General features: G+C 41.8%; 1 protein-coding gene across 1 annotated transcript in view; it reads right to left on the reverse strand.

Annotated features, from left to right (window-relative positions):
* Positions 1 to 10,319, reverse strand: part of LOC120043973 (interferon a3-like) — a 34,188-nt gene extending 23,869 nt beyond the window's left edge. Inside the window, exon 1 of the mRNA XM_038988568.1 lies at positions 10,280 to 10,319. Coding sequence (XP_038844496.1) covers positions 10,280 to 10,319 — 40 coding nt within the window. The remainder of the gene's footprint in view (positions 1 to 10,279) is intronic.
* Between the last annotated feature and the right edge of the window lie 12,841 nt (positions 10,320 to 23,160).

Raw genomic sequence — 23,160 nt, forward strand, 5'->3', positions numbered from 1 at the left:
TAGGTGTCTGGTTAGACTCTAAACTCTCCTTCCATACTCACATTAAGCATCTCCAATCTAAAATTAAATCTAGAATCAGCTTCCTATTTCGCAACAAAGCATCCTTCACTCATGCTGCCAAACATACCCTCGTAAAACTGACTATCCTACCGATCCTTGACTTCGGCGATGTCATTTACAAAATAGCCTCCAACACTCTACTTAGCAAATTCCGTTTTGTCACCAAAGCCCCATACACTACCCACCACTGTGACCTGTATGCTCTCGTTTGCTGGCCCTCGCTTCATATTTGTCGCCAAACCCACTGGCTCCAGGTCCCCTATAAGTCTTTGCTAGGTAAAGCCCCGCCTTATCTCAGCTCACTGGTCACCATAGCAGCACCCACTCATAGCACGCGCTCCAGCAGGTATATTTCACTGGTCACCCCCAAAGCCATTTCCTCCTTTGGCCGCCTTTCCTTCCAGTTCTCTGCTGCCAATGACTGGAACGAATTGCAAATATCACTGAAGCTGGAGACTAATTTCTCCCTCACTAAATTCAAGCACCAGCTGCCAGAGCAGCTCGCAGATCACTGCACCTGTACATAGCCCATCTGTAAATAGCCCATTCAAATACCTCATCCTCATGCTGTTATTATTATTTCTTCAATTTTTTTGCTCCTTTGCACCCCAGTATCTTTTTGCACATCTATCACTCCAGTGTTTACTTGCTAAATTGTAATTATTTCGCCACTATGGCCTATTTATTGCCTTACCTCATTTGCACACACTGTATATATACTTTTTCTATTGTGTTGACTGTATGTTTGTTTATTCCATGTGTAACTCTGTGTTGTTGTTTGTGTCGCGCTGCTTTGCTTTTTCTTGGCCAGGTCGCAGTTGTAAATAAGAACTTGTTCTTAACTAGCCTACCTGGTTAAATAAAAGGTGAATTTTTTTTTTTTTTTTTAAATCACCCAAACTGGACACTGCACGTGTGGAGAACTGAGAAGATTGGACAGCTGTTATCAATCTGATAATTACACCTTGCCTCCCTAGGTTGTAGTTACACCATTTTGTGTATACCAACCAAATCCTCTCAGATCTTCACAAGTGCTTAGGGTTTAGGGGACGATTTAGGATAGGGCCTTTGTAGCCTTTCCTGCCCATTTGGTTCAAAAGCCTCCTCAAGTAGAACAGTATTGGAGTGTACTGGTTTAGCTTCTCCATGAAGGTGGATTGGAAGCAGATCAATCAATTTAATTCATTTATAAATCCCTTTTACATCAGCTGATGTCACAGAGTGCGATATAGAAACCCAGCCTAAAACCCCAAACAGCAGGTAATGCAGATATAGAAACATGGTGGCTAGGAAAAACTCGCTACAAAGGCAGGAACCTAGGAAGAAACATAGAGGAAACAGGCTCGGAGGGGGGGCCAGTCCTCTTCTGGTTATGCTGGGTTGAGATTATAACAGTACATGGCCAAGATGTTCAAACGTTCATAGATGACCAACAGGGTCAAATAATAATAATCACCGTGGTTGTAGAGGGTGCAACAGGTCAGCACCTCAGGAGTAAATGTCAGTTGGCTTTTCATAGCTGAGCATTCAGAGGTAGAGACAGCAGGTGCGGTAGAGAGAGAGAGAGTCGAAAACAGCAGGTCCCGGACAAGGTAGCACGTCCGGTGAACAGGTCAGGTTTACATATCCACAGTCAGAACAGTTGAAACTGGAGCAGCAGCACAACCAGGTGGACTGGGGACAGCAAAGAGTCATCAGGCCAGGTAGTCATGAGGCAAGTTCCCAGGACTCAGGTCCTCTGGGAGGGGAGGCAGAGAGAATTAGAGGGAACATACTTAAATTCACACAAGATATGAGATAAGACAGGAGAAATACTCCACATATAACAGACTGACCCTAGCCCACCGACACAAACTATTGCAGCATAAATACTGGAGGCTGAGACAGGAGGGGTCGGGAGACACTGTGACCCTGTCTGACGATACCCCCGGACAGGCCCAACCAGGCAGGATATAACCCCACCCACTTTGCCAAAGCACAGGCCCCACACCACTAGAGAGATATCTTCAAAGATGGTTCTGATCCTTCTAAAAATTCACCCAAATTGCCAAATGATATATAAAGTTGAAGTCAGAAGTTTATATACACCTTAGCCAAATATATTTAATCCAAGTAAATATTCCCTGTCTTAGGTCAGTTAGGATCGCCATTTTATTTTAAGAATGTGAAATGTCAGAATAGTAGTAGAGAGAATTATATATTTTAGTTTTTATTTCTTTCATCACATTCCCAGTGGGTCAGAAGTTCATATACACCCAATTAGTATGTGGTAGCATTGCCTTTAAAATGGGTTAACTTGGGTCAAATGTCTTAGGTAGCCTTCTACAAGCTTCCCACAATAAGTTGGGTGAATTTTGGCCCATTCCGCCTGACTGAGCTGGTGTAACTGAGTCAGTTTTGTATTCCTCCTTCCTCACAGACGCTTTTTCAGTTCTGCCCCTCAAATGTTCTATGGGATTGAGGTCAGGGCTTTGCGATGGCCACACCTTGACTTTGTTGTCCTTAAGCCATTTTGCAACAACTTTGGAAGTATGCTTGGGGTCATTGTCCATTTGGAAGACCCTTTTGCGACCAAGCTTTAAACTTCCTTACTGATGTCTTGAGATGTTGCTTCAATATATTGACAATTTTCCTTGCTAATGATGCCAATCTATTTTGTGAAGTGCACCAGTCCCTCCAGCAGAAAAGCACCCCCACAACATGATGCTGCCACCCCTGTGCTTCACGGTTGGGATGGTGTTCTTCGGCTTGCAAGCCTCCCCCTTTTTCCTCCAAACATAACGATGGTCATTATGGCCAAACAGTTCTATTTTTGATTCATCAGACCAGGAGGACATTTCTCCAAAAAGTACTATCCTTGTCCACATGTTCAGTTGCAAACCGTAGTCTAGCTTTTTTTATGGCGGTTTTTGAGCAGTGGCTTCTTCCTTGCTGAGCGGCCTTTCAGGTTATGTCGATGTAGGACTCGTTTTAATGTGGATATAGATACCTTTGTGTCTGTTTCCTCCAGCATCTTCACAATGTCATTTGCTGTTGTTCTGGGATGGATTTGCATTTTCCACACCAAAGTACATTCATCTCTAGGAGACAGAATGCGTCTCCTTCCTGAGTGGTATGACGGCTGCGTGGTCCCATGGTGTTAATACTTGAGTACTATTGATTGTACAGATGAACGTGGTACCTTCAGGCATTTGGAAATTGCTCCCAAGGATGAACCAGATTTGTGGAGGTCGACAATTTTTAATCTGAGGTCTTGGCTGATTTAATTTTCCCATGATGTGAGGCAAAGAGGCACTGAGGTTGAAGGTAGGCCTTAAAATACATCCGCAGGTACACCGCCAATTGACTCAAATGGTGTCAATTAGCCTATCAGAAGCTTCTAAAGCCATTAAATTATTTTCTGGAATTTTCCAAACTTCTACTTGGTACTCATCCCGGATCCGGGAGCACCCTCATCAGTAAAAAAGCTGACTAACATAGCCTAGCATAGCGCCACAAGTAAATTCTAGCATCTAAATATCATGAAATCACAAGTCCAAGACACCAGATGAAAGATACACATCTTGTGAATCCAGCCATCATTTCCGATTTTTAAAATGTTTCAGGGAAAACACAATATGTATTTCTATTAGCTAACCACGATAGCAAAAGTCCCAACCGCATATTTTCACCATTTTTTACTGCATAGGTAGCTATCACAAATTCATCCAAATAAAGATATAAATAGTCACTAACCAAGAAACAACTTCATCAGATGACAGTCTTATAACAGATTTATTGTATAGCATATGCTTTGTTCGAAAAATGTGCATATTTCAGGTATAAATCATAGTTTTACATTGCAGCCACCATCACAAAATCTCACCAAAGCAGCTAGAATAACTACAGAAACCAACGTGAAATACCTAAATACTCATCATAAAACATTTATGAAAAATACAAGGTGTACAGCAAATGAAAGACAAACATCTTGTGAATCCAGCCAATATTTCAGATTTTTTAAGTGTTTTACAGCGAAAACACAATATAGCATTATATTAGCTTACTACAATAGCCTACCACACAACCGCATTCATTCAAGGCACGTTAGCGATAGCGAATAAACCAGCAAAAGATATTCATATTTTCACTAACCTTCTCAAACTTCATCAGATGACAGTCCTATAACATCATATTACACAATACATATATGGTTTGTTCGAAAATGTGCATATTTAGCGGTACAATTCGTGGTTGAACAATGTTAATACGTAGCCAAACTGCACAAAATTATCCGGATATATTTCTGACACTCACATCATCTAATCAAATAACTAATCATAAACTTTACTAAAAAATACAGGTTGGACAGCAAATGAAAGATACACTAGTTCTTAATGCAACCGCTGTGTTAGATTTTTAAAAATAACTTTAGTACGACATACAGCTTACGTTATAGCGAGACAGCGCCCGAAATCTGGGTGGAATATACGTCTAAACATTTGACAGAAATAAGAAATAACATCATAAATTGTTCCTACTTTTGATGATCTTCCATCAGAATCTTGTACAAGGGGTCCTTTGTCCAGAATAATCGTTGTTTGGTTGTAGAATGCCCTCTTCATCTGTAGAACGCTAGCAAACGCTAGCCATGCGGCACAGAAGTGTCCAACTCACCAGAACGCATAACAAAGAAAATACCGAAAATCGTAATAAACTGATATAAACTGATAGAAGTCGGTTTAATATAACTAGTTGATGATGTTTTTAACACATATATCAAATAAAATCAGAGCCCGATATATCTAACGCCTATAACGAAAGCTTTTCAGAACGCAATCCAGGGGTCCCCTTCGCGCCATGCAGAATAAAGGAAAGAGTGGTCGCGTCATTCCAACAGGTCTTGTTCGGCCTCAGATAGAGCTGTACACCCCATTCCAACTCTCACTGCCTACTGACATCTAGTGGAAGGCGTATGCAGTGCAGGTAGACCCATAGATTCCATGCAAATTGATAGGCTGACCCTGGAACAGAGCCCCCGATTTCAGATTTCTCACTTCCTGACAGGAAGTTTGCTGCAAAATGAGTTCTGTTTTACTCACAGATATAATTCAAACGGTTTTAGAAACTAGAGAGTGTTTTCTATCCAATAGTAATAATAATATGCATATTGTACGAGCAAGAATTGAGTACGAGGCAGTTTAATTTGGGAACGATTTTTTACAAAGTGAGAACAGCGCCCCCCCTATTGAGAAAAGGCACAGTCAACTTAGTGTATATAAACTTCTGACCCACTGGAATTGTGATACAGTGAATTATAAGGGAAATAATCTGTCTGTAAAACAATTGTTGGAAACATTGCTAGTGTCGTGCACAAAGTAGATGTCCTAACCGACTTGCCAAAACTATAGTTTGTTAACAAGAACTTTGTGGAGTGGTTGATGAACAAGTTTTAATGATTCCAACCTAAGTGTATGTAAACTTCCGACTTCAACTGTAAATCATGAATAAGAGGTCAAATAGTGATGAGATTTGAAAAGATTAAAAAAAGACAACATATATTGTTAAGCAGACAAATGAGGCACCACAATTACCCTTCTGCAGGAAAAGTCCTCTTAGTAAACTCAAAAGTATTTTAGATAGAGTAAACTTTGCATTAAACATACAACTTTGTAATAAGCATTGAACACTTTTCTGCTGCCCAAAACATTTGAAATACTCAAGTAGTGTTGATTCAAAACAATGCACACTGACTTGACTGAGAAATATCAGTAAACGGCAAACACAGAACATCACATCTGATTAAAGTCTTAGGTCACCTAGGCAAAAGCACATTCAACATTTTACACTTGCCATTTAGGCCAGGGTTTCCCACAAAAAACATCCTCTCCACCTTAAAAGTATATTTCAGTTCTTTGGGATTGCTTAGTTTGTGTTGTGCAAAGAACAGCTGCTTTCCCCCGTAACATGGACTATTTACAACATGACTAAACGTTGTTGCTCCTTGTTTTAGCAAGTTGTTGCAGCAAAAAGGTATCATGAAATATACTCACCCGGACAATGGCTTACCAAATCAAAATAGAACACACTGACTTGACTACAGAAATATCAGCAAAAGTAAACAGAGAACTGATAGAGTCTTTGATTTGAGTCGGCGGTTGCCTTGGTAAAAGCTGCACCTTCAATGTTACATCCTTGCCATTTAGGCCAGAGTTTTCCAACCACCAGAGTTTACTACTGGGCCTTGGCTTAACAAGTAAAATAAAAAATCCCCAAGCACATGGGGTGGGGTAGATGGTTTTGGGAACCCCTGATTTAGGCAAGTAACTTCAAATCAAATCCAATTTTATTTGTCTCATGCGCAAAATACAAACTTCCACCTCACAGTGAAATGCTTACTTACGAGCCCCTAACCAACAGTGCAGTTAAAAAAACAGATAAGAATAAGAGATAAAAGTAACAAGTAATTAAAGAGCAGCAGTAACAAATAACAATATATGGAGGGGGGTGTCAGTACAGAGTCAATGTGCGGGGACACCGGTTATTTGAGGTAGTATGTACATGTAGGTAGAGTTAATTAAAGTGACAATGCATAGATGACAACAGAGAGTGGCAGTGGTGGGGGGGGGGGGGGGGGGGGTCAATGCAAATAGTCTGGGTAGCCATTTGACTAAATGTTCAGGAGTCTTATGGCCTGGGGGTAGAAGCTGTTTAGAAGTCTCTCGGCCCTAGACTGGGCGTTCCGGTACCGCTTACCGTGCGGTAGCAGAGGGAACAGACTAGGGTGGCTGGAGTCTTTGACAATTTTCAGGGCCTTCCTCTGACACGGCCTGGTATAGAGGTCATGGATGGCAGGAAGCTTGGCCCCAGTGTTGTACTGGGCCATACGCACTACCCTCTGTAGTGTCTTGGGGTCGGAGGCAGAGCAGTTGCCATACCAGGCAGTGATGTAACCAGACAGGATGCTCGCGATGGTGCAGCTGTAGAACCTTTTGAGGATCTGAGGACCGCTGCCAAATCTTTTCAGTCTCCTGAGGGGGAATATGCCCGCTTCACGACTGTCTGGTGTGCTTGGACCATGTTAGTTTGTTGGTGATGTGGACACCAAGGAACTTGAAGCTCTCAACCTGCTCCACTGCAGCCCCGTCGATGAGAATGGGGACGTGCTCGGTCCTCTTTTTCCTATAGTCCACAATCATCTTCTTTGTCTTGATCACGTTGAGGGAGAGGTTGTTGTCCTGGCACCACACGGCCAGATCTCTGACCTCCCCCCTATAGGCTGTCTCATTGCTGTCGGTGATCAGGCCTAACGCTGTTGTGTCATCTGCAAATTGAATGATGGTGTTGGAGTTGTGCCTGGCCGGGCAGTCATGAGTGAACAGGGACAACAGGAGGGGGCTGAGCACACACCCATGAAGGGCACCCTGTGTTGAGGATCAGCGTGGCGGATGTGTTCTGACCTACCCTTACCACCTGGGGGCGGCCCGTCAGGAAGTTCAGGATCCAGTTGCAGAGGGAGGTGTTTAATCCCAGGGTCCTTAGCTTATTGATGAGATGAGGGCACTATGGTGTTGAACGCTGAGCTGTAGTCAATGAATAGCATTCTCACATAGGTGTTCCTTTTGTCTAGGTGGTAAAGGGCAGTGTGGAGTGCAATAGAGTTTGTATCATTTGTGGATCTGTTGGGGTATGCAGATTGGAGTGGGTCTAGGGTTTCTGGGATGGTGGTATTGATGTGAGCCATGTATGCAAATTGGAGTGGGTCTTGGGTTTCTGTGATGATGGTGTTGATGTGAGCCATGACCAGCTTTTCAAAGTGCTTCATTGCTACAGATGTGAGTGCTACTGGTCGGTAGCCATTTAGGCACGTTACCTTAGTGTTCTTGGGCACAGGCACTACAGTGGTCTGCTTAAAACATGTTGGTATTACAGACTCGAACAGGGAGAGGTTGAAAATGTCAGTGAAGACACTTGCCAGTTGTTCAGCGCATGCTCGCAGTACACATCCTGGTAATCTGTCTGTCTCTGCGGCCTTGTGAATGTTGACCTGTCTAAAGGTCTTAGTCACATCGGCTGCGGAGAGCGTGATCACAGTCTACCGGTACAGCTGGTGCTCTCATGCATGTTTCAGTGTTATTTGCCTCAAAGCGAATATAGAAGCAGTTTAGCTCGTCTGGTAAGCTTGCACACTGGGCAGCTCTCGGCTGTGCTTCCCCTTGTAGTCTAATGGTTTGCAAGCCCTGCCACATCCGACGAGCGTCAGAGACGGTGTAGTACAACTCGATATTAGTCCTGTATTGATGCTTAGCATTTTTGATGGTTCATCAGAGGGCATAGTGGGATTTCTTATAAGCTAGCGGGTTAGAGTCCCGCTCCTTGAAAGCAGCAGCTCTTTCCTTTAGCTCAGTGCGGATGCTGCCTGTAATCCATGGCTTCTGGTTGGAGATAAAATATATGTCAATTTAATGAGGCAAACACTTTTTTTCATGCAGGTTTCTCTGATCAAATAGCCTAACCTTAATGGCTCCCAATCAACAACAACAAAAATGTGCTGTTATGTTAACAAACAACATATCCTGAAAACAGTACAGGTCAAAGTAAAATGGACCATCACAACTGTTGTTCAGGAGTTTTACCCCATTGTCATGAACACCGGTTTCAAGTTTGTATCTATCAATTATTGACAAGCTGATCTTGGCAACAAAAAAAAAATTACCTCTGCATTTCCCGCTGTGTAAACACATTGCAAATAGGCTCACGATAACTAATGATAAAGTCGGGTAGCGGATATTCAAAGCTTAAATAGCCAAATTGATACGTCACAGGAATCAGGACTAATAAATCCAATGCAACTGTCTGTTTTACAAATGGTGGGCCTACCGCGTGGATCGGCATTCAGAAAATTCCATTGTGGGCTGACATGGTAAGCTACAACCCAGTAAGCACGAGCAAACGTCTTTTGGACGTCTTTTTTTGGTCCTTTCCAGACATCATATTTCTTTTGTGTGTTACAAACGGTAGGCTTACAAAGTAGATGGCCATTCATAAAATGTCATTTCAGGCAACACTGTAGGCTACACCTCAGTAAGCATGGACCAACACCAAAGCCTTTGAACGTCTTTTCTTGGTGTGGTCCAGACCTGCCTTTATTTGGCCCAAATATAGACGTCTTTAAATTACGTATTTCAACTTTTATTCATGTTAAAATGGCGCTCATTCGTGTTAAGATGGCGTCGGTAGACAGGGCAGCTCTGCTTCTAGCTCGTAAGCAACTTTATAGTTTTTTTGTGTGTGTTATTTCTTACATTATTAACACAGTAAGTTTTTTGTTATTTCATTACATACAGCCGGCAAATAACATTGGGATATCAGAGCGGTGGCAACTCACCAGCATTCCAACCAGAAATAGGACTTCCCCAAATTGGATCCTTTGTTCGTAGCCCACATGTTAATTGAACTTATCCCAGAGGCTGCTCCAAGATGCCGCCGGCGTAGAAGAGGCATTCGGAGTGTACTTCTAGTCTGACGCAGGAGGCGTGCACATCATCCACTGCGTCGAATACATTACTCGTTAATGTTCAGTCCCTGGACAATAAAGTAGATGAGCACAAGGCAAGGATCTCATTCTAGAGAGACATCAGGGACTGTAACATACTCTGTTACATGGAATCATGGCTCTCTCCAGATATACTGTCCCCTTCCATACAGACAGCTGGATTTTCAGTACATCGTGCAGACAGGAATAAAGAACCCCATAGGAAGAAGAAAGGCGGACAAGGCCCTCCCCCGTCTTCCTTCGGCAAATCATATCACGACTCCATTATCCTTCACCCGTCTTATAGGCAGAAACTCAAACAGGAAGTACGCGTGCCAAGGTCTATTCAATGCTGGTCTGAACAATCAGAATCCATGCTTCAAGATATATTTGATCATGCGGACTGGGATATGTTCCGGGTTACCTCTGAGAATAACATTGACTTATACACTGACACAGTGACTGAGTTCATCAGGAAGTGTATAGGGGATGTTGTTCCCTCTGTGACTATTCCTACCCAAATCAAAAACTGTGGACAGATAACAGCATTCGCACAAAACTGAAAGCGCAAACCACCGCTTTTAACCACGGCAAGGTGATTGGGAATATGGTTGAATACAAACAGTGCAGTTATGTCAATCAAACAGGCAAAATGTCAGTTCAGAGACAAAATGGAGTCGCAATTCAACAAAATGTATCACTTACCTTTGGTGATCTTAGGATACTTGCACTCACAAGACTCCATGTTACACAATAAATGTTTGTTTTGTTCGATAAAGTCCCTCTTTATGTCCAAAAACCTCAGTTTTGTTGGTGCGTTTTGTTCAGTAATCCATTGGCACAAAGCGCGGTCACAGCAGGCAGACGAAAAATCTAAAAAGTACCATAAAAGTTCGTAGAAACATGTCAAACTATGTTTATAATCAATCCTCAGGTTGTTTTTGTCATGAATAATCAATCATATTTCAACCGGACAATAGCTTCGTCAATAGAAAAGAAAAACAAGAAAGGCACACTCCCGGTCATACGCAGGCCACATCTCTGGAAATTTCCACTGTCCACTCATTGAAGGTGGTGTTTCTCCCTCATTTTTCAGAGTAAAAGCCTGAAACTATGCCTAAAGACTGGCCACATGTAGTGGAAGCCATAGGGATCGTGAACTGCGTCATAAGTATTTGTATGGTGGATAGGCTTTCAATGGAAAACAGCCATTTCAAAATAATAGCATTTCCTTGAAAACTCTGTTTATTAAGTTTTACACACACACAGACAAGACAAAGCAATATAAATAATATACTCAACTAGAAAAAATACAAATAATACATATAAAAAAAATAACTTTAAAGATACCATACTTTAGACAAGTTAAACACACCAGGCAGAAGGCTACAAAAGGTTAAAGGGCAATCTATAGTATAGGGACAGAGCAAACACCTCACCATTGTTCCTGTAAACAGTCAAGGGATGGGGTGGAGAAATGCAACCACTCACAGACAGTCAAGGCCACAGACCAACCATCCACTGGACCAAAAATAAAAAGTTTACAATGCTTTAAAATAAAAAATGAATAATAATAATTTTATGTAGGCGTGAACAGAATTAAAAAATAAAAATAACTGGGAAAAACAAGCTCACACCTTAGTCTCTGCCCGGGCAAGATGAACAAGGCATCCGCAGGTCACAATCAATAAGCACATCAACCTTAATGCCCCCCACCCCCACCCCAGAAAAAAACACAGAGAAATGCTCATCCAACCTCTAAGTCACAGGGGGGTCAAATACAGACTTATTTTGGTTTTAATAGGAATGCCATCAGAGGATGGACTGTTTAAAGTAAGACCGGAATGGAGCCCAAGCCTCATTAAACAGTTTGGGGTTCCCACGTGAATTGAATTTAATTTTTTCTAGTTTCAGAGAGCACAACACATCTCTCACCCAATATTTATAAGATGGGGGAGCTGCCATCTTCCAGTTCTGTAGTATTAGCCGTCTAGCTAAAAGAGTTGTATAAGCAACAGTGTCCGACTGGATTCTTGACAGGGGGGTGCCTATGGGCAGTACTCCAAAAAGGGCTGTAAGGGGAGAGGGATCTATAACAGTGTTATATATATCAGAGAAACATTTAAATATTAATTCCCAGAAACCTGACAGTTTATGACAGCCCCAGAACATATGCAACAGTGTGGCTGGTTCAATTTTACATCTGACACAGGTAGGATCAAAATCAGAGAATATTCTTCCAAGTCTGGCCCCAGACCAGTGGATACGGTGAACCACCTTGAATTGAATGAGGCTGTGTCTAGTGCTAAAAGAGGACGAATGCACCCTGCGCAGCACAGATTCCCAGGTGTCTTCCCCAAGTTCCTCCCCCAAATCCTTTTCCCATCGAGTCTTTAAAGGCACCAAAGAAGGGTTCTGTAAGTCATGAATGATTGCATATACATCTGAAATTGCGCCCCTAGGAAGCTTGTTCAGCTCCAGGATGCTCTCCATAGCTGTATTCACAGGCCTATGGGGAAATTCAGGTGTGTTAGCTCTGACAAAGTTCCTAGTCTGGAGATAGCGGAAAAAGTGGGATTGGGGGAGGTTGAACCTTTCCTGTAGCTGAGCAAAAGAGGCAAATGTATCATCAAAGAATAATTGGGCTAGTGAGGAGAGGCCTAGTGAGTGCCAGATGCCAAAAGCCCCATCATTCAAAGATGGAGGAAATAAAATGTTCTGATTGATTGGGCCTGATAGAGAAAAGCCTCGGAGGCCAAAGGCTAAACGGAACTGATTCCAAATTTTAAGAGACTGCTTTACAATTGGGTTGACACACCTTTTGCCTAGGGACACTGGGAGAGACGAGCACAACACAGAAGAAAGTGCAGCAGGTTTACACGATTCAGACTCCATCTGGACCCAGATTGGTCTAGGGCCAGTAGGATCAGTCTGCAGCCAGTACAGAAGGGCTCTGAAATTTGCAGCCCAATAGTATGTCTGAAAATTTGGTAGAGCTAAACCCCCCAATGACTTAGGCTTCTGTAAATGTTTTCTACCAATCCGTGGTACCTTGCCATCCCAAATAAAATGCATGAATGTTTGATCCAGTGAAATAAAAAAAGATTTTGGAATAAAAATGGGTAAACATTGAAATAAATATAGAAATTTGGGCAACACACTCATTTTAATGACATTAATCCTTCCGATAAGAGAAAGAGGTAGCGCATTCCAAAAAGTAAAAGATTGTTTCAAACTGTCTGCTAGAGCAACCAAGTTTTCCTGAAACAGATTTGAATATTTCCTTGTCACTTTAACTCCCAAGTAGGTGAATTGATCCCGGACAATCCTAAACTGAGAACTTGTAAAAGAGCACTTTAAAGCAGCCTTGTTTACAGGAAAAAGCTCACTCTTGCCTAGATTCAGCTTGTACCCTGAGATTGATCCAAACCTTTTAAGAACAGATAAGGCGCGTGGCAATGAGGTATCAGGGTTAGAGATAAACAAAAGGAGGTCATCCGCATATAGCGAGACTTTCTGCTCTGAGCCCGTCCGGATTATTCCTTGAATGGCATCATTAGAGCGTAGTGCAATGGCGAGAGGTTCGATTGCCAAAGCAAACAACAAGGGGGAGAGTGGACAGCCCTGTCTGGATCCGCGGTGCAAGGGAAAATAGTCAGAGGACAAGTTGTTAGTCCGTACCGAAGCCATGGGGGAAAAATAAAGAATCTTTATCCACGCAATGAATTTGGGGCCAAAGCCAAATCTATAAAGGGTAGCTGTTAGGTAATCCCACTCAACGCGGTCAAACGCTTTTTCTGCATCAAGTGAGACCACCACCCCTGGGTCCTCCGACGCAGGGGAGTACAGTATATTCATAAGGCGCCTAATATTGAAAAACAAATGCCTATTTCTCACAAAGCCAGTCTGGTCAGAGTGTATTACTTGATGCAGCGAGCCTTCCATACGGATGGCTAAAAGCTTGGCTAGGATTTTGTAATCACAGTTTAAAAGCGAGATTGGGCGATAGGATCCACATTCCAGGGGGTCTTTGTTTTTCTTTAATAGTAATGAAATTGAAGCCTGATAAAGACTAGGCGGTAGCTTTGAGGTATTAAGGCACTCTGCAAATAGTCGAGACAAGAATGGGCAAAGCAGACCAGAAAACGTCCTGTAAAATTCGGTTGGAAAACCATCCGGACCCGGTGATTTACCACTTTTCATTGCGGACACTGCTGTTGCAATCTCCTCAGGTGTAAATTCTTCTTCTAGACAGTCATGGGTGTCTGTATCAATTGAAGGCATATTCAGGCCATTAAAGAAGGAATCAATCAGCAAAGGGTCTTGAGGGGATTCAGAGGTGTATAGCGCAGAATAAAATTGTTTGAATTGATCATTGATCTCTTTATGTATAACTGTGGTGGCACCAGACGGGGTCCTTATTTGTGGGATTAAACGTGAGGCCTCAGATTTACGGATCTGATGTGCAAGGAGTTTACTGGCCTTGTCGCCTTGTTCATACACTCTGTACCGAGCTCGCAAGAGTAACTGTTCAGCTTGCCTGGTAGAAAGCTCATCAAATTCAGATTGGAGTAGTTGGCGCTCTTTATGCAGATCAGAGGAAGGAACCGTGGCATACTTCTCATCCAATGTGGCTATGGATTCGCTCAGGTCCCGAAGTCGCTGAGAGCGAACTCTGTTTTGGTTGGCTGTATAAGAAATAATTTGGCCACGTAGGTATGCTTTGAGAGACTCCCATATGGTAGAGCAGGACATACCTGGTGTTGAATTAGTTTCTAGGAATAAGGTGATTTCAGAAGAAATGAAATTGACAAACTCCTTATCTGAGAGTAAAATGGGGTTAAGACGCCATTGATAACACATAGGAGGTCGCTGGGGAAACTCTAGTTCAAGCACTAATGGTGAATGGTCAGAAATAACAATACTCTTGTAAGTACACTGCCGAAGGTTAGGCAGAAGTTTTTTGTCCAAAAAGAAGTAATCAATCCGGGAGTATGTTTGATGAACATGAGAATAAAAGGAATACTGTCTATCTGTAGGATGTAGGAAACGCCAGGCCTCAAACATGGCATATTTCTGAAGAAAGGCTTGAATAAGTAGGGCACATTTAGATGGGCCTGTAGTTGTTCGTGAGGACTTGTCAAGAACTGGGGACATTTTGCAGTTGAAATCCCCCCCTAAAATCAACAAATGAGAATCTAAATTGGGTATAGCAGACAAAAAGGAAGAAATGAAACTTGTGTCATCCCAATTGGGAGCATAAACACTAGCCAAAACAAGAGGGGTAGAAAACAGTTTACCGGTTACTATGACGTATCGTCCCTTAGGATCAGCGATAACCTCAGAAGCTACAAAGGGAGTGGCTTTATCAACCAAAATGGCAGCCCCTCTTGATTTACTATGAAAGTTAGAGTGGAACACTTGACCAACCCAGTCCCTACGCATCCTAAAGTGCTCACCAGTCCTCAAGTGAGTCTCTTGTAGAAATGCAACATTTGCATTCAAACCCTTTAAGTGTGTCAACACCCTCTTACGCTTCACTGGGTTATTAACCCCTTTGGTGTTCCACGAAATGTACTTGATCGCATTGTTTCGGCCCCTCTGGGCATTCCCGTTATACAACCCTGTCATTAGAGCATAGAATGGAAAAGCAATGAGCGCCCAAAAACCCCAGAATAACTTGTCTCAGAGTAATAATGTACGGTGGTAGATGTTTGGAAAAAGTACAGAAAAAAAAACAAAAAAGACAGAATGACAACATTAGAACTAAACAATTCAACCCCTCCTCCCACCCCCTCCCCCCATCCCAGACAGTACCTCCCCAAACGAGGTACAAGCCTAAATAGAACATGTTCTCTTCGCACAGTATGTCTGTGAGAGTGCGGTCTTAAACCTAAACCCACAGTCCCGCTCTTTAAAGTCGTGTTTTGTTAGTGGATCAAACAGCAAAAAGAGATAATCATTTTTTAAATAAAAAAAATTAAAGTGAATCCCTTGTGCAGACGAAATTACAAAAGCACCACTTGTAGATGTATATAATTATATTCCCAGTCTTATAACAGGCATTTGAGAGAGAAAATAAAGAAAATAAATAGAATGTATAAAGGCTCTCAGCCGAAAACCTAATTTGAAGTAAGGAAATCGTATTAAGACAATCAAAAATAATAATAATAATTATTATTATAATAGTTGTCTAGTTGAATGCTGAGACAGCTTACAACCAAGACCAAAAAACTACGTGTGCGCAACGTTGAACGCTTGCTGGGCATAAATGACGCTCAGAACTTTTAAAATTTAAGTGAAGACCCCAAAAAACGTGTCGCCTCGGGAAGCATTTACTGTTTACTGGGTCAATGCAAACGGATGCAGTAAGCAAATAACCAAGAATATTTTGAGTCACTGAGACACTATGTAAACAAACTGAATAGGTGAGCAAGACAGCCTAGAAAACACAGGAGTATAGTAAAACCGCAATACAATGAAATTAAAATGACTGAATGCTTGTAAGGCAAGCACATTAGATGATCAAAACATTAGATCACATCAAATAAGCCTGAATGGGTACGCCAACTCCCCAACTATACAAAATTAGCATGTTGTAGCTAAACATAATTGTACCACAGGTGGGTTACTTACTATCCACAGTTCGCAAGCAACAGTTGCTGAACTATGAGCAAGTTCAAGACTTCTTGATGTGACGTTGAATGTGAGAGAGAGCCTCATCCGGAGATTCAAATGTGTAGTCTTTACCATCATGAGATAGCCATAAACGGGCCGGGAATCGCAGTCCGTACTTCACACCTGGATGGTCCCGAAGTAGTCGTTTGGCCTGTCCGAAAGCTGCGCGCTGCCTGGAAACAGTGGGGGAGTAGTCCTGGTAGATGGAGAAGCTCTGTCCTTGAAAGCTCAGAGTGGTATTGCGGGCTCGTCGGAGAATCTCCATCTTCTCATGGAAAAAGTGCACTCGAAGAATTATGTCACGGGGCCTCTCCCCATCCCGGGGCTTTGGGCGCAGCGACCGGTGGGCACGATCAATCAGGGGCTTTTCATCTAAGGCAAGAACATCCTTCAGCAGCCCAGAAACGAAATCCGTGGCGCGAGGCATTTCCGCTGACTCTGGGACTGATACAAGTCTCAGGTTATTGCGGCGAGTGAATCCCTCCAAACTTACACAGCTCTCCTTCACCTTTTTCAAATCCGCAGCTAGGCGTTTCACGTCAGCCTCCAGGGATGTAGTTAAGTCGGAGACATTTGTAGCGAAGGTCTCCAGTGCTGCAATCGTTGTAGTGTGCGACTCCATTGTTGTTTTGAGTGATGCGATTGCCGGCACCGTCTCGTTCCGCAGGATGGTTAGATCTGCTTTTAAAGTATCAGAAACCTCCTTTATTCGGGCCTCAATCGTAGCAACCACCTCCGTTTTCATTTCAACTATCTCAGAGCGTAGTAGTTTGATGGCCTCGAGAATGTTCACTTCAGCGCCGCCAGGCCAAGCCGCCCCCCCCGGGTAAAGTATCAGTCCCCGGGCCGTCAGGCTCAGGGGAGGGCGGTGATGAGAGTGTGTCTTGTAGGCCGGGTTTTCTCAAAGTCATGCTTTTGGCCTTATGTTTCGTCGACATGCTGATATTTGGAAGTAAAGTAGTCTTGGTTTTTACGGGAAGGGATCACCAAAATAATATATGAAAATAAATACGGTTCTGCTGCAAAATTCACATAAACTTTAAAAATACCACGGGAGCAAACGGAAAACACGTCAGTCGCACATGGCGTCCCTCCAATCCCCCTATATGGACACCAATAATAGCATTTCCTGGATGGATTTTCCTGGGGTTTTTGCCTGCCATATCAGTTCTGTTATACTCAGACATTATTTTAACAGTTTTGGAAACTTTAGAGTGTTTTCTATCCAATACTACCATGCATATGCATATCCTAGCTTCTGGGCCTGAGTAAAAGGCAGTTTACATAGGGCACCTTATTCATCCAAACTACTCAATACTGCACCGAGATACATGATCTATAGAATATTGTGTATTACAAAAAAATAACACATGTATACAAAAACAGCTATGTTGTTGTATAATTCAAACCCATTATGAATAGAAAGCATTGGATTATCCACGTTGAGTCAATCAAACATGACCAACTTCAAACACCATGGGAGATCAATCGGTTACCTTTCTTGAGAAGCAGTCTATGTCACCAAATCTGTTGAAAGACCGTTTTAGACAGTTTTATATACTTGCCAAATCAGCCATCATGCAGTGAAATATACAGAGGCAGCATTATATGGGCTATGAGTTATAGGACTAAATGTGTACCCCTAAGCTGAAGGGGGTCTAAGCTTACCTGATCAACTTGCGGTTGGTGTCCACGTGTATGAGGGAAAGAGGACCGAGTATGTTCATCTGACAACACCTCCAAGTCGTGTCATTCTTTCCTGCAGCATCGACATGATGCATTGAGTCCCACAATTTCATCCACTGGACTCGGTGACCCAGTGCTTTCAGATGTCCTCTCACCATACTAATTGTGGTGAACTTGTCTTGAATGTGGCCACCAGATTGTCCAGCTCCTCATCTGTATGTTCCCCTCACGCAATTCCGTATTCCAGCATTCTGCGTTGGACAGTTTGTATTGAGATGCCAATCATTTGTTAGGTTAGATTACTTGTTGGTTATTACTGCATTGTCGGAACTAGAAGCACAAGCATTTCGCTACACTCGCATTAACATCTGCTAACCATGTGTATGTGACAAATAAAATTTGATTTGATTTGGGCAATGCAAGGTACAGGCAGATCCATTTCAAATCAGCTGTCGAAGGTGCTGTTCTGACAATCAGTTTAGGACGTCCCATTTCACCATCAACAACTCATCAACAAAAATTGATGGGGCACATCTTTCTTCCATTTCAGCATTGACTAGGTTACACAGTTTGGAGAGACCCTGCAAGTCTACTTAATTTGCTAGTGAGCTGATATATATTCTCATTGGTGCAGACAAACTGTAAGTAATCAAGATCCAGGGCAGGCGGCAGGCGTTGCATGGCTTACTGCAATCTGTATAGGAGCCTCTCCATAATGTGCCTCCCCATCGCCTGTGAGGACATATGAACATTGTAATTTGACCAGTTGGTAGGCAAGTTTGGGTCTTGGCTTCAGGTATTGTTAGGGGAATAGCTATTTAGGATTGTCGCTGGTTTATCTCACTCTCTCTCTCTCTCTCTCTCTCTCTCTCTCACACACACACATTCACTCAGGGCAAACCTTTCACTATGGCTGGCAGTGGCTAGCTGTGACGTTACAGGCATACAGTTTTGCGATTCATTCCATTTCGCTATCTAGTCTGACTCCATAGCCAGCCAACTAAGCTAATGTACTTCAAAATTGTCAGTCACGGGTCAATAATGTAAGGATATTAGAAGCGTATCCATCTAGTACATTTAATGACAAACCATGTAACTACTTTGGTAAACATACGAATTACCTGTTGCCCAAAGTTCGGCGCAGGTGTTGGTAACTGGTACGCCATGTTCAGAACATGCGGCCACTGTGGGAAAGATTTGGCGTGCCATGTTCAGAACATGCGGCCACTGTGGGAAAGATTTGGCGTGTAGTGGTGACGTCAGAACTTCTGGTTACGTAGCCAATAGAAAAAAAGCCTGTATATCATGTATCATGATTGGGTTAAGATGAACCGTCACTCCAAAACTAGTGGACCAATGGAGACTCATTGTCTTCCCCTCGCTTTAAACCCTTCATGATAAAGAAAGAAGCCAAAACTCACAATCCAAAAAACTTCCAATGAAAGCAAAGAAACAGACATCGAAAGCAAAGATATGAGTAGCGTAACCGAAAGGTAGTAAATGCAGGCAAGAGCATAGGTAAAATGGGTTAAATAGGATTGGTTGTTGGGAAAGTTTAACTGAAAAGATTTCAATTGTTTTTTTCAATATCAATTATTTCACCCTTCCACGAAAATATGTTAACATTTTCAACTTGATTTTTCATGTTTACAATTTATTTTATTTTAAATTCAATACATATGGCGTGAAATTGTCCCCATACTACACCCCTGTCCAGTCATGTGAAATCCAAAGATTAGGACCTAAAGAGTTTATTTCAATTGACTGATTTCCTTCTAATCAAATGTTATTGTTCACATATTTAGCAGATGTTATGAAAGTTGTAGCAAAATGCTTGTAACTGTTATATGAACTGTAACCCAGTAAAATCTTTGAAATTGTTGCATGTTGCTTTTATATTTAAGTTCAGTACATTTAAGAAACCAATACAATTCAACTGAATTATGCTAATTAGTTAATGCATTGGAAACACTTCTGCTCTTACAGTTGTTAAGCTGCAAGTTCAGTGAGTGAGGTGGTAAGGTACTCAGTGATACACTGCACATCAACAAAGTGAGGTAAGTATATTTATAGCTCTATGACTGGCAGGAACACTAACAACGCTTAGACTAGCCAATACCTTCACCCCCCAACAAAGACAGATACAGTATTGTTCCTTGCTGGCCCACAATGAGGAACTGTTCAGGGAGGCTTGTAAATGAAAACACCTTGACGCAAGGAAAATTTGGACTAAAGTGTGAAAAAGGATCAATAATAATAAGAGACTGTACACTGTAAACCATTTCCTGTTGTTGTTGTTTTTATGGTGACTTACAGGCAGCCAGTTGCCTGTAAGTTACCATATAAGATGGTACAGTATGTCTCCATACTGTATTTTACAGTTTCCAAATGTTACTGTAATCATTTTTATCATTGTTTTTACAGTTACACACAACTGGCTGCCTGTAAGTTATTGTAAAACAACAGTACAGTTGGTTATTGTAATCTTCTTATGGTAATTGTAATGAATGAATTACTTTAAGGGGAGATGGAGTTTTGTATTTTAATGTAATTGCATAAGATTGGTGCAAGCAAGTTGGCTGCTAGCAAATGTGTTTACATATTTCAGAATATCATTGAATTCCAGTTTGGAAGCTTTTGTTAAGCCTCTAGAAGGGAAAGTCATATAAAATACAAAATGTTGGTCTTAACAAAGGCTTCCAAACTGGCAGCGACTACAGTGCAAAACAGACCAATAGGACATGGCAAATACTCAACCATTAAAGGTTTGAGACTTGCTGGAACTCCATTCTATCCCCTATACACATTTAACTTAGCCTCTTACAAGGCACACCTCACAATATGTTAATGAGTCAGAAACAACAATACTAACGACAGTAAGATGGGCACAAACTGCTTCTGCAACAGAAATCCCCAATCACGCATTAAGGTGATGTCATAGCGATGTTGGCTAGCTAAGCTCTCTCTCAGAAACACGTCATCAGTCGTCTTGTGCCGAACTGCACATGTGAAGGCCATCAAATCAAAGGCACTCCTTCAATATCAAGTTTTTTTTTGACAAATGAAAATGTGTCAGTTTGTGACTTTCACGTGGTTGGAGTAATAACTATTTAAGACATTGGCTCTAATCTACTGCAGGCTGTGCCTTTAGATTGAGAAAATGAACAACTAACAAATAATTTTTCACTTCTCTCATTGAACACGGTTACATGCACACAATAATACGATTACTGTGGATAGTCGCCAAAATCGCCAATCAAAATAAATGCTACGACAGTGACCATATCATTTTTTTGGAAGACTATTTGATTTTGAGTTCGGATATGTGAAAACTACTTCTAAAGATGCATACTTTCAGTTTTTCCAAGGTTTGCGCAAACATTGCTGCCACATATGCAGATAAATACAGTACACCGCTGGAACGCTGATTAAGCTGTTTACATGTCCTAATCATTTGAAAGATTGCTCAGAAAACCAGGTGTTTTAATAGGCACATGCTTACTTCGATTATGACCTTACACCTATTAAGATAAGCAGAGTAAGGTGTTTACATACAGTACAGTCAAAGGTTTGGACTCACCTACTCATTCCAGGGTTTTTCTTTAATTTTAGTATTTTCTACATTGTAGAATAATAGTGGTGAAGACATCAAAACTATGAAATAACACGTGGAATCATGTAATAACCAAAAAAAGTGTTGAACAAATCAAAATATATTTGATATTCTTCAAAGTAGCCACCATTTGCCTTAATGGCGGCTTTGCACACTCATATGGCTATGATGAAACTGACTCATGAGGACTGCCACAGGAAAGGAAGACCCAGAGTTACCTCTGCTGCAGAGGATAAGTTCATTAGAGTTAACTGCGCCTCAGATTACAGCCCAAATAAATGTTTCACAGAGTTCAAGTAACAGACACATCTCAACATCAACAGTTCAGAGGAGACTGCGTGAAGCAGGCCTTCATGGTTGAATTGCTGCAAAGAAACCACTACTAAAGGACACCAATAATATGAAGAGACTTGCTTGGGCCAAGAAACACGAGGAATGCACATTAGACTTGGTGGATTTCTGTCATTTGGTCTGATGAGTCCAAATTAGATTTTTGGTTCAACCGCCGTGTCTTTGTGAGATGAAGAGTAGGTAAACGCATGATTTCCGCATTGTGTGGTTCCCACCGTGAAGCATGGAGGAGGAGGTGAGATGGTGATTTGATGGTGACACAATCTGTCATTTATTTAGAATTCAAGTCACACTTAACCAGCATGGCTACGACAGCATTATGCAGTGATACGCCTATCCGTCTGGTTTGCGCTTAGTGGGACTATGATTTGTTTTCAACAGGACAATAACCCAAAACACACCTCCAGGCTGTGTAAGGGCTATTTGACCAAAAAGGAGAGTGATGGAGTGCTGCATCTGATGACCTTGCCTCCACAATTACCTGACCTCAACCCAATTGAGATGGTTTGGGATGAGTTGGACCGCAGAGTGAAAGAAAAGCAGCCAACAAGTGCTCAGCATATGTGGGAACTCCTTAAAGACTGTTGGAAAAGCATTCCAGGTGACTACCTCATGAAGCTGGTTGAGAAAATGCCAAGAGTGTGCAAAGCTGTCATCAAGACAAAGGGTGGCTACTTTGAATAATCTAAACTATATTTTGATTTGTTTAACACTTCTTTGGTTACTACATTATTCCATATGTGTTATTTCAGAGTTTTGATGTTTTCACTATTACTATACAATGTAGAAAGTAGTAAAAAATAAAGAAAAGCACTTGAATGACTAGGTGTGTCCAAACTTTTGACTGGTACTGTGTGTGTGTGTGTGTATATATATATATATATTTACAAAAACATATATGGGGGAATGGAAATGATGCAGACAATTACATTGATGGAAGCTTCAATCTATCTGCAATATTAAATCTGATCTACCCCCCTACCAAAAGAAATAAGATGGGTTCTAAGGGGATTCAATAGCGACAGCATGCGAGATAAGTCATGGTCCAATGACTGTACCTGCTAGCAGCAGATATCCCACGTCCGAAGATACATCTAAAAATCGGTAGACGGTTCCGATTGGATCCTTATGGGAAAAACCAAATGAATTTGACATGTGTTCAAGTTAATGTGATAACTTTTGACAACATGTAAAATCAACATGTGATAACATATAACTACACATAAATGTGACATGGGGATGCAACATGTGACACAAT

This window comes from Salvelinus namaycush, chromosome 3 (genome assembly GCF_016432855.1).
Source record: "Salvelinus namaycush isolate Seneca chromosome 3, SaNama_1.0, whole genome shotgun sequence".
In the NCBI taxonomy this organism is placed as follows: Eukaryota; Metazoa; Chordata; class Actinopteri; order Salmoniformes; family Salmonidae; genus Salvelinus; species Salvelinus namaycush.